At 43.8% G+C, this 13,124-nt stretch overlaps 1 protein-coding gene across 2 annotated transcripts in view; it reads left to right on the top strand.

The window, feature by feature from the left end:
• Positions 1-1,447, top strand: part of RFX4 (regulatory factor X4) — a gene marked incomplete at both ends in the record, with an annotated part of 165,777 nt that extends 164,330 nt beyond the window's left edge. For both annotated transcript variants that reach the window (XM_079937873.1, XM_079937874.1), the window contains one exon: positions 1,175-1,447. In XM_079937873.1, the coding sequence (XP_079793999.1) occupies positions 1,175-1,447 (273 nt within the window). The remainder of the gene's footprint in view (positions 1-1,174) is intronic.
• Positions 1,448-13,124: the final 11,677 nt, after the last annotated feature.

Genomic DNA, 13,124 nt, shown 5'->3' with positions numbered 1-13,124 from the left:
GGGCTCCACTCTCCAACTGTCAGGGAAGACAGATGGGGAGCAGAAGAATTCCGACATTAGCACATATAGGCGCTCTCCCTACTCGTTGCCCTTGCCACCCTTGTTGACTGGCTCCTGCTCTTGTTGGGGTGGCCCTTAGCACAGCAAGGAAATCTTTGTGCTGCCTGGCCTGCAGACCCCGGAGCTCGCAAAGGGAGCCCAGAGCTCCTCCCCTTCCTCCCCTCTGATTGTACTAAAAGCGGCTTATTTGCATAGCTGTCTCGGTAACTGAAAAGAATGTAAAAGAAGCAGCACTTCAGGGGCCCTCCTCTTATTCCCGATTCTTTCCAGAACAGCTTCCCCTCTTCTTGTAGCTATTAACACCTGTTTTCCTGGCCTGCACAAAAGCACCTCCCCTCCCATTTGGCTTATCTTGACTCCTTCTTCCACATTCACACCAAGCCCAATAATTTACCATTTCCTGCTTGTATATCTTCTAGGACTTCAGTGAATGTGAACCAAAAAGAGAGATGTTCTCTGAATGATAGGCACTAATAATAACCTTTGAAGCTGTTGACTTGCTTCCTCTTCAAAAGCCTGCTTTTAGGTTGCAGTTCATAATTGAATTCAACTGTAAAATGCTATTTTTAATGATGTCATTGTGTTTTTCTTGGCAGTATTGTTCTCTTGGGTTGATGGAGTGGGACCTATCACATCTCCTAAAATGATAAAGCTCAAAACCATCCATCCATATATCCGTATCTATTTGGACATGCTGTTCCTCCTGTACACACACACACACACACACACACTCTCTCTCTCTCTCTCTCTCTCTCTCTCTCTCTCTTTCTTTCTCTCTCCCTCTCCCTCTCCCCCTGTCTCCTGTATTCACAGTGGGGTTATTCCTTCTTTTGGGTTTGACTTCCCCAAATATTGCAGATTAAGAGCACAAAAAGTCAGTATTTTTGGTTGAGTGGCTATCAGCCTAGCTCTGGCTGTGAAATCCTTTGCATTTCTCCTGTTATATACTTCCTAGACCAAGAGTCAGTCTTTCAGAATTTCACTGATTACTTCCCATCAACTTTCATTAACAGCGTCTTAAGAAATTTAACTTAAACTGTGAACATGACTGATATTGTGTATGTGCAACTTCAAGCTAATTTTAACTTTGTGGAATTTCTTTCCCCTCAACAAGTACCCGTTTAATAGCCCCACTTCCCGGATGGAACCTTGTTTGATGAGCAGTACTCCCAGACTGCATCCTACCCCAGTCACCCCCCGATGGCCAGAGGTGCCCACAGCCAACACGTGCTACACAAGCCCGTCTGTGCATTCCACGAGGTATGGAAACTCTAGTGACATGTACACACCCCTGACCACGCGCAGGAATTCTGAGTATGAGCACATGCAACACTTTCCTGGCTTTGCTTACATCAACGGAGAGGCCTCCACAGGATGGGCTAAGTGACTGCTTTCATAGAAATCCATATTTAATATTAATAATAATTAATAATAATAATAATAAACTCAACACCCACCCCCCAGAAGAATTTTATCTCAATACATCATAACTCCTGGACTATTCCTAGGCGTCCATCTTCCTAATGAATATGAGGCTGGGATTCAGTGTGGGATGATAAACTTTAGTTCAGAAATGGGACTCACTAAAAGTCAGTGAGGTTGGGTTCCTGTAGCCAAGCCAGACTTGACTGTTTGTATAGAGCACTATCTCGGGCAGGCCGACCTGTCCCTTTTCCCTCTGTTCCATGCCTTCACTTTATGTTGGCAACCATTGCCAGTAAATTACCTATTTTCCTGTTGACAGAAGCTCTTTAGTCTTGAAGGGTGGATACTAGAGACGGAATTTGGTTTGTGCTTTTGGATGGGCACATAATTTAACCAAGAGCATTCACCTTTCCATCTGGCTGTCATCTTACTGCACAACAGACAGCCCCCTCAGATATGTCCTAAGCATCCCTTCTTCCTGGTGGTGTCGTCACTGCTTCCTGGAGCACCAGGGCTAAGTGGAGGTATCTGGAAACTCTAGATTCCCTGTTACACTTATGTCTGTCACAGTACCTGCATTGCCTTGGAATGTAAGCACTGTTTAGGGGGAAGGAAGAGGCCTGTTCTGTATGCCTTAAGTTGAGTGAGGTTTGTAGGGGACCGGTTCTTCTACATGCAAGTATTTGTCCTAAGTTTGCACAATGGCTAGTGTCAGCAAAAGGCAGGAAAGGGGTTTTTAAAGTTCTGAGAGAATGTGGATTTATGGCATTGAGTATCATACTCAGCTCTGCTATATTAACTCTGTGAAACTGAATGGACCAAACTTTTAACTTACCAAGCACCAAGTGTGAAAATGACTTTCATGGTTCCTTCATAAGACTATAATAATTTCCGACATTTTGATAGAAAAAAATCAAAGCTGTGCCTTTGAACCTATACTATACTGTGTATGTGTGGAAATAAAAATGTATTGTACTTTTGGAAAATCTTTTCGTAGGCATTTTTCTGTTAGATTTGTAGCAATTTGTGAGGTTTGTTAGAGATTAACATAGGTTTTCTTTCTGTATTATAAAAAACACCAAGAAATTATGGTGGACCTATTACCCTATGGGTAAGAAATAAATGGAAACATGACATCGGATGTTTTAGCAGTTGTTCTGTAAATAAAACATTTGATCACACCACTCAGTGTGATAATCATGTCTACAGCTAAAATGGACATAGTTTTATCTGTACAGTTGTGCAAGATATGAATGGTTTCACACTCAAATAAAAAGTATTGGAATGACCTGCTTTCTTCATTTTCATTTTGTATTTGATAATGACCTGTGTGTGTGTGTAATATAAATGACATTCTGAATACTTAGGGTATAAGTAGGCGAAGCAAAACTAAGTGGTCTTCTGTGGTTGTGCTTATCCAGCTCCCTGTGATCTTGTCATCATTAAAATGTGGATAGGCCACACATGCAGTCCTTAAACGACGATTTAGCACCCACAGCCTGATGTAGGGAACCAGTTCTACATACAAGGATTTACCTGAAGTTTTCATGATGGCTAGTGTCAGCAAAGGGCAGGAGCCTTTCAGCTCTTGCAGGGAATATTATTCTTCAATACCAGCATCATTAAGAGGTCCCCTGGTACTTAGTTCATTATGCTTTAATGATCACTGGTTGTAAAGATATTTCAAGCACAGTGCTTTAAATGCCAATAAACTGGTGGAAAAGAACAGTAACAGTACTAAATACTTAGTAAGTACCAACAAATTCTTCTCCAAAACTGCATTTTGATTCTAGGGTTGGGAAGTGAGGACACAAGAGGGAAAATGATTAAATGTTTTGCCCAAATGTTAAGAGTCTAGGATCTATGAGAAATTCAGAGCCACAGATTTCCAGAAATGGCAGTAGTGACTATTTTAACTAAAAGGCATGAGAATTTGACAACTCAATTTGCATTTTGAAAGATTTATTTTTAAAGCCAAGCTCTTACTTGCTATTACATAACATACTTATACCTGAAATTTTAATTTTAGGATTAAAATTATACATTTTACATAGCATCCCCTTTAAAAAAAATTAGCTATGTTGTTCTACCAAAAGGAAGCAGATGTTGGATTTCACTCTCTGATGGTAAATGAGTTTGCTCTTTCAGCCAAGGTCCATTAGTTGGTTTTATATGAGGCAAATAAGGGAGAGGACGAATAAAATTTCATATTTAGTCACTGAAAATAAGCCTGAGAATAACCAGACCTATTGCTCTCCTGCAATCCAAAGCTCGTGCTCCACAAACGAATGGGTGTAGTAAGTCTGACTTTCGACCTACTAAGCACAAAAAAACTAAGCAATTGCCAGATTCTCTAGCCAGGTAGCAGCAGCGCAGAATAAACAACACCCATGTACAAGTAACAACCACAAGCTCTTTAAATGCGCAGATGTTTAGGCAAAAATAGTCACGATCAACAAGAGCCTGAATCCCAGAAAATAGAGCGGTTGCTCGAGGAACTCTGCAGAGGAGAGAACAAGGGCCTCCTCGTCACAGCACAGCGGAGAACCGGGAGTCATCGGCGCCGTAGGAGGAAGGAGGCAGCTTCAGATGAGGCGAGTGGCCACTGGACGCTCTCTCCAGAGCACAAGGTCCCCATGTCTTGGGAGTTTAGCATACTGCTTATGTTCCCAATTGTTCTAAAGCTTCCACTTCAGAACACAGAGGGATCTGATTAGAAGAAGACAACAGCTGCTGTGAGCTCATGACTCAGCTGCATCTTCTCTCCCTCTGGTGGCCCCTAGCCAGCCACCAGGAAGGGAATGGGCAAGGCCGGCAGCTGGGAGCAGGGCCAGCCGCTTGTCAGAGGGTGCACAGAGGAGTCTTGGCAATAAAGGGACCCTGCCCTCTTCAGGACTCTCTCTGAAAAGGACTTGGCCAGCTTGAAGCTGGCTGAAGTCATGAACAGCAGCCAGGATGGCTCGCCCACGTCACAGGCCTGTGGCGTCCTAGGCACCCATCCTGCTGTGTCCTTGTCAGGCCTCTAGTATAGCCCAGGTCTGGAAAGAAAGGGGATCTGTGGCCCCTCGGAGACAGCAACCCAGTTACAGACCAATCAAAACTGTCTGCCATCGAGTGAGCCCAACCTCACTGAGGAGAGGGGCCGAAATCATGGAAAGAGAACTGAAAGGGAGCCGTGGCTTTGCCACCATGTGACCTTGGAGGGGTCACCTCCCCACTGGACCTCGAGCGGACCTCCTCTATGACTGTGACATCCTGAATTATAGTCTGTGTGCTGATGGACCAGGGCGGGCAGATCTGGGTGAGGAGGGTGGACAGCTTAGGGAAAACAAAGAACAGACTGGCAGCTGGGCAGTGATTCAGGAAGGCAGCAATGAGAGAGAAGGCGACGGCTCCACCAGCTGGTGCTAAAGAAACGGACTGCGGTTCATGCCCAGGAGCTGAGTCCCATATACCTGCACCACCATCACCAAGCAACACCTCTTCCTCGTATCCAACCCCAGCCTCTCTTACACGACTCCACTGGGGATGGCAGTCTCCTGCTATTTCCCCCTCCCTCCAGACTTGTCCTGAATATTTGCTTTAAAGTGACATCAATCAAAATGTCTGAAGTGAATCTGGAGAAGGAAAGAGCAAAAACAAACAGGCTATTTGTCCCAGCTTCTCATACCCCTTAAAGGCAGAATCGAAAGATTTTAAAAAAAATCATGGGAAGGGGCTAGTCTCCCTTTATTACAGGGGAAAGAGTGTGGGGAGGGGCAGCTGTAGATCTCTTGAAGCTCAGAGTTCAGACTTAGTCAAGAGTCTGAAGTATGCACATCATCATCATAGGAAGCTTAAAAGAAAAAAGGTGGATGTACTTACTGGCTTCAAAGTGAGGTAGAACTGAGATTAAATCTTGGTTCCACCAGAGATGTTACAGAAGGGACATTCCTGCTCTAAGTAGGACTGGACTTCAGCAGTTCTCAACACTGGCTGCCCGTCAGAGTTATTCTGTCAACTTTATAAAAATACTGATAGGTAGGACCCACCCACAGTCAATACTTGACCTGGAATGTGATGAGGAATCAGTAGCCTTTTAAGCTCCCCAGATGATTCTAATATGCAGCCAGGGTTGAGAAACACCACCACTTCCACCTTGAAGTTCTAAGATCCAGGGACTGCTCTTCCCCGAATAGGCACCCCAAGTTTCTTTTTTACAGACTGGCAGATGCCAGTCATCCACACTGTTCACAGTGTCCCCACAGCTGACAAACCTTTCCCTGACTGTACTGTTTTGTTTGTCCTTCAGCCCAGCCCACCTCCCTACCACTCTGCCGCCTGCCCTCCTAACCTGGCCCTTCTCTGCTTCAGTTCCTTGGCAGCCTCCCAAGCTAAGCCAGCCCTTGTGGTTTCCTCTTCTTCCAAGGAGGTCAGAACCTTTTGTGCTTCATCAGCCTCCTCCCTGAAGCTCTTCCCCCATTCCTCCTCCTGCACCTCGACCACCCCCCACTCCAGCCTTCTCACCCCCATATTTTGCTGCTACTGGTGTAGGTGGGACGGAAGACGTAGGCCCAAGAGTTGAGAAAAGAGCTGTTGCTAGGAAAAGAGTGTGGGTGAAGAGAGAGGGTGGGTGGGAGAAATAGGGCTCCCCAGTTTTATTCCTCCGTTTGTCATCATAAATGCCTCCAGAGCTAAAACCAGTTGTTTTAAGAGCTATTACGAAAAATAACGAGGTCTGACCGAGACAGCAGGGGTGAGAGCATCAGCCTCAGAAGCAGCTGCAGTGCTGATCCTTGATATTTAAAATAGTCTGCTGATAGAAGGGAAAGCCACTGAAAGAAGTTCAGAAGAGTGAATTCTCAAAGAACTGCCAAACGATGCCCCCACCAGAGATGGAATCCGAAATGTCTTGGCCCGGGCTACACCTCTCGGAAACAAACTGCAAGATGTCTTCTTAAGAACTGAAATGTAATCAAGACAGAAGGACAAGCTTTAAATGAGACACGCTTTCCTCATCTCACACTGAGTGACATATGGTCCATTCCTGAAACAGCTCTGCCTCACTCCATAGAGGTTTCCGTTTCTGGGGGTCTGCTGCGTGCCAGGCCCGTCAGAGGCATCATCTCCGCTTCTCAAAACCTCCTTGAGAAGTGTCAGTGGTATAATCATTTCTCTTTACAGGTGGAGAGACAGAGGCTCTGAGCAGTTTAGTGCCCTGCCAGAGCCATACACAGTAAATGGCAGAGCTGGGATGTGGAAACTACGTTGCCCCACTCCCAGAGCCTGTGCTCTTTCTGCTATAGCGCCCTGCCTTCTTCCTCCTTCCTACTTTTGTTCCCGCCCCACCCCACCCCCATTCCTCTCTCCTAAGCGGCTTTGCAGTTTTTAAATCAACCTTGACCGTGGTAAGAGAATCTGCTGGGTTGACAAGAGTTTCAGAAGTTCTGGGAAAGTTTTGTGTGTTAAATGAAGGCAGATTGTAAGCTGCACCTGAGGTGGCATCCACTCACTGTAAGTTAACAGCAGACCAGTTTTCCCTCCATCACTTCCCAGGGTACATACAAACCAATACGTTATCAAGGACCAAGACTTGGTCATTCTATAGAGAAACAGGAACAAAAGAAAATAATAATGTAAAAAAAAATACCAGGTCACAGGAGGATTTTTATTACTAGGTCAAAAAAAAGCTCTGCAGGGGAGGTGCAATGAGCCAAGTATTCACTAGAATGAAGTCACTGGAGGGGGTGGAGGGGGGCGCTGGCTCCCTCTTGCTGTTCAGGTCACTACCCTTTGACAGCAGTGGCCTCTGACCTCGACAACCCTACAATTCTGTTTTGACTGACCCTGAAACCCATGAAAGTCAGATGCAGGCACTGCCCAAAAGTTGCGATAGAGCTGACTAATATGGGAAAAGCTCCCGGTATGTGCCCCCAGCTGAAAGGAGCCGGCAGTTCTTTGGCGGGAGATGCAATTTATTCTGTCCTCCTCCTTTCAGGGAAATGCTAATCCTTCATAGGCAACTGGAGGGGAAGACTAAAGTGTGTTGATGATGAATGACAATAATCCTTTGTCCACTGCCACCTCCTCCTAGGGTTGAACCTTAAGAGTTTAGTCAAATGTTGGTAAGTAAATTAACGCTTTACTGCATACAGAGCTAAAAAGGAAGTGACTGGAAGAAGGGCTGTGAGAATATATTTCCTCTGACATGTGAATCTCAAAAGCTTAATTGCAAAGACATTGATATGGGGTGTGTGTGTGTGTGTGTGTGTGTGTGTGTGTGTGTGTGTGTGTGTGTGTGTGTGTGTGTGTGTGTGTGGTGTTTTAGGCTCCTTACTTACCTACACACATATATGACAGTCACTATCCCCAAACTGTCTTATGTCAAAGCGTGTCAGTGTTAAAGACATTAACTACAAGGTTTAAAGATCAAAGCAGTGTGTTGGAATTACTTTTGTGTTCTTAAAAACAACATCAGCAACAACAAAACTCAAGCATTTGTGCATCGATAGGAATAACATGACCTTTGTCCCCACATCTTCCAACATCATTGTGAGGGAGGTTGCATTTTGTATTCCAGTTCAGCTAACATTTGAGTGGCTATTCCATGCCAGGTCTGCTGTGCTGGCCACTCTGACAGCCATCTCCTTTAACCCTAAAGACATCCTGCAAAGTAGATATTATTATGTTCATCACAGTTGAGAAAATCAATGCTCAAAGAGGGCAAGTAGAGTCCTTTGGCTTTCAAGTCTTCCTCTGAGATACAAAAAACTGGTTGCCAGAAGGGTTTTAAGGAATTTGACAAATGATGGGCTTCTGAGACTCACACAGTGAGTTTGGACTAAAAACCAGGTTTTCCAATTCCCAGTCCAACTTCTTTCGCCACATTACAGCATTGCCACCCAAAGCGCTGGGTTTTCCCAAGAGGTGTTTGGATGGGATTCCAAGCCAGCGAGATGCAAATAGGTCTGACCCACATTCCAGCTCTTGGATAAATAAAAACTCCTAAAGGGCAGCGCCCATTTTGTGTGCTTAATTTGAGAGCCCCACTGTGGATAGTCAATCAGTATTGAACAACTATAGGTAATTTGCCAAGGACTAACAGCATGGGCTCAATTTTAGCAATTAGAATACTGGGAATACTGTGGAGGAACCTCATAAAGGTGCTGAAAGCCTGGATCAAGTAGTCATAAATTTCTAAGAGTTAAAAAAAAAAGCTCTTAAGTCATCTAATTAAACTCTAATTTTATAAATAAGATCCTGAGAAATTAAAATAACGTGCACAAGGGTTTGACACTAGTCGGCAACAGACCCTTTTCTGTCTCCCAGTTCTATTTGTGTCGTATGGTATTGTGAGATAGTTTTTAGGAATGTAACACGTTGTAAGCTCAAGTTGGATTGGCTGGTTATAGAGTCAAAAGTGATAATAAAATGTCTCTCAGATTTAATTTTTCCTTATCCTGCTGACCAACTGACCTCTAAGGAAATCTCCCTTGCTGGCTTTCAAATTCAACCAAGTTGATTATTATTTCTCAACAAGTGTTTCATTAGTTTTGGCCTCCTGAACTTCTCTCCTGGCATTTCTCCCTATCTGCTAACCCTCGAAGCTCTCTGTACTATTCTCTATATAGTTCTCCTCCTCCAAGAAGGCTTCTCTGATTACTCTTCTTCCATCAATGTTTATCTTACTTTGATTTGCATAATATTTACATTTAATTTGTTCCTACTTATCAGTAGAAACGATTTGCTGATTGCCTGGATGTTTTTTGTATCCCCAAAGAACAGGATCAATTGATTTTACTGTTTTTCTTTTTTATGGTACCTAAGACAATGCTGTGCTCCAATGAGCACCAAATATTTGTTAAAGGTACAAATCATGTTAATTAACTTTGCTACAAAAGGGAGACTTCATTCTTGATAGAAAATGAAATTAAGATAACTTTTACCTTGCTATATTTTTCTGATTTCTCAAAGACTAATTAGTGAGTCACGTGCACCTAAGTTTGGTAGTCTAGCAAAAAATTAGTTTAGTGGTGGATATTCTACCAGAATATTAGTCCAGTGGTTCTCAACCCTGGCTGTTCATTTGAATCAACCGGGAAGCTTTTAAAACTACCAATACCCAGGCCTCACCACAGATCAACTGAATCAGAATCCTTGCAGGTATGCCCAAGCAATGATTTGCATGTATCATACTGATATTTTGATTTGCACACATTGATATGTACAACCTCACTCTCATTAACAGATTTGTCTAAAGAATGAGCGTGTTCAAATGTGGTTTTGTTGTTGTCCTTAGAATCACAAAATTTTAGAACTGAGAGAAAACCAAGATTCTATCTGGATCAGTCCCTTTATTTTACAGCTGAGGACACCATGGCTTAAGAGAGATTGAGAGAGTAGCCTCACATAGTGGCACAGTGGTTGTTGAGTGACAGTTTGTATCTTGAATTAGCAAAATTCTCTGAACTCCAGTTCTGGAGCTGTAGCGACTAGACCAAGCTGTTTAGTTTTTTAATTTCTGCTTTCTTCTAAAGAAAATGTATAAAAAGTATTACATGTGAAAGATTTGGATTCTAAAAGCTGTTAGCACCAGGTGCTCCTTTAAGACCCTCAATTTGGCACATTCCAACTAGTCCATTGTCACGGCAGAGGAAATGCCACCGCAGGATATATCAAAGTCGAAAATAAATGACTAGTAACTATTTGCAGGGTTTTTTCATTGGCCCTGACCTATAAGTTCATAACATTTTATGCTATCAGAGCCCAGTGTTTCTAGCCCTTAACTATACCACTTACTAGCACACTTATTGCTTATGAGCAAGCTAATCAACACACTGAACTTCCCTTTTCTTTATAAAAAGGAAGATAGTGCCTGTCCTACTGACCTTGCATTTTTCAGCTATTACAAGGATTAAATCAGATGATCTACGTGGAGATATTTTGAGAACAGTAAAGCACTATTCATATATATGTACAGAATTATATTGCTACATCTCAGAGCAGTGACTTGTGAATAAATATTTGTTGCTTTGATTACCCAGGCTCTAAATCCTAATTCCTTGGCACCAAGCCATGCAAGAATCAACAGGAACTGGAGTTACCGCTGGACCAGAGACTCTAGTCACTGAAAGTATCACATAACTAAATATTCAGGGAGGTAAAGTGATGTAGTGACCCAGGATTTAGCTAGTCTAGGCTCTAGTCCCGGAGTCTGCTTTTAACTATTGATTTTGGACAAGTCATTTAATTTTTCTGGGACCAGAGTCTCGTCAGTGGTCAAAGGATGACTTGAATTAGAGTCAAAGATCCTTTTGATTTATAAAATCAGAATATTGGTGCTTAATTAAGATTTACTAAAGTACAATTTCCCAAGCCATTAATTCATGTGGTTTCACATTTTTTAAATCTCTTTTTGGAAGTACAGGGTTGGAGTCTAAAAACATGGCCTATTTCTGGTAAACAGGCATTTCAAACACATGTGTATAAGACCCTCTTTAAAAGAAACCTCTACTCAGATACTTTATGCTTGTTAGTATCCTGCACAGGAGCCCTTGCTCCAAAAATAAATATATGGTTACCCAAAATGCACGTAGTACAGTACTGGACAGAGAGTAAGCACCCGAATATTTTATGTTACAGCTCTCAGTGTGAGTCCCAGTTGGTGTAATCTAACTAATCTGAGCCTGATTTCCTATATGTAAATGGGAACAATACCTTCCTCAATGATCCACTGAGACGGTGTATATTAAAATGTTTTGTAAATGATTAAAAAAATAACTGGAAGATATTACTATTACCTAAGGAATACAGCTTACTATACCGTGACCTTTCCATGAACGTGCTTTGTAAAGAGATAGATTAAAATCTTTCTGACTTTATTATGGACACAGCACTTACCCCAATACCTGGCTCAACAAATATGCTCAATAAAGGTTTGCTGTGTGAAAAGTCTAATCCACAGAAAGACCAAAAGCTCCATGAGCTCAGATTGCATACTTGTTTTTATTTCTAAGTTCTCAGAGCCTAGCACAATGTCTGACACATAGAAAAAAAAAACCCTCTAATTCCTCTTTAGCACAGCTCAAGAGGGAGAGGCAAGCAGGGCTGGCATGAAAGATGATTCTGGTAAAGGCTGCTGGGAATGGAAAACTGAAAGTTACTTGGAGAATTCATCCACTCTCTAGCAACTAGCTTGGGAGAGCAGAAAGAGCATAGATAGGTTCCAAGTTCAAATTCAGTTTCCAAATTCTGCAACCTCGGTAAATCAATCTATTAACCTCTCCAATACTCAGTTTCCTCATATTAAAATGAGAATAGTACCTCCCTCATAGGGTTAAGCACTAAAATGGAAGCTCCACAACAGCAGGGGCTTCATTTTGAGTCCACTGTAAACATACTGAACAGTTTTGAACGGTATTGAACAGTGCCTGGCACAGCATAGATGCTCAAATATTTGTTGACTTAATTTGTGAGAAATTGACTGAGATAACACAGGTAAAGTATTTAACAGAATGTCTGCATGTAGCGAACACTGAGCAAATGTGAGCCTCCATCATCACCATCACTATCATTACTAGTATATCCGTATTATCACATTTACCGGCGGTTGTAGAGCAGCTGCCTTTGGGGAAAGACGCTGATACAAATCTCGAATTCCCCATTTACTGGCTATGTGACTTAGGACAATTTACTTAATCTATTCGGGTTCCTACGGTTCCACAAAAATCTCAAGTGTCGTGAGAAATCACCTAACTCCGAGTCTGCAGTCCCGGCGGCACGCGATACAAGGCGGCTATTATTATTAAGGCAAAAAACCGCCGAGTCCCCTTTTTATCCGAGAACTGCCTGCAATTTCCCACATTATTGTAGCTGAATACATAGCATGACCGCAAACAAGGAAGGAAGGAAAGAATTTCAAAGAGACCGAAACCGCTGAACGAGAAAAGAGGGAATTAAACCGGTGCATGACAGTTCCCACCAAGGGGTGCCAGTCTCCGCGGCTGTCAACCAGTCCAACCAGCAAAGGCTCGAGCAGGACGGTCAGCTCCATAAGGAACAAAAAGGAGGCAGAGCCGACGCTTAGGCCCTCCCCCTAACGGTCTCTGGGCCGCTGGCCTCAGGCGGCCGCCGGACTCCAGTTTCCGGCCTTCGCAGGACCACACTTCCCAGCATGCCTTTGGAGGGAAGTCTTTCCCGCTGGATGACTACTAATCCCGACATGCCATTCGGCACTCCGGTAAGTTAGATGGAAGAGTGGAATGACCCCATTGCACGCAGGGAATTGTAGTCCATTTAGCTGCTGGCTCTTAGAGGGGCGGGGAAGAACCGGGTTGCTCTCGTCAGCTGAGGAGAATGATTCATAGAAGAGGGTCAGGGGAGAACAGTTCTGTCTGTGAAAGCACATTTAAAAGGCTGGACTCTTCTCCGAGGGAGGGAGAGGCAGGAGAGCTAGCAGGGCCTCGGGCCTGACTGCCCCCTCAGGCCGTTCGCCAGGCCTCTACCGAGTCCTGGGCCTTGTCGGGGGTGGCCGCGGGGCGCCGGTTGCTGGGGGACCAGTGACGTCGCGGGGTGAAAGTTGAGGGGCGGTGACGTCGGGCCTGCCCGGGCGGAGGCTGGCGGGTTGGAGGCAGAGGGAGGGAGGGAAGGAGGGAAGGAAG

The sequence above is a fragment of the Stenella coeruleoalba genome, assembly GCF_951394435.1.
Source record: "Stenella coeruleoalba genome assembly, chromosome: 11".
NCBI classification, from domain to species: domain Eukaryota; kingdom Metazoa; phylum Chordata; class Mammalia; order Artiodactyla; family Delphinidae; genus Stenella; species Stenella coeruleoalba.
The sequence above is the reverse complement of the archived record's forward strand: the minus strand, read 5'-3'. Positions and strand labels throughout refer to the sequence as shown.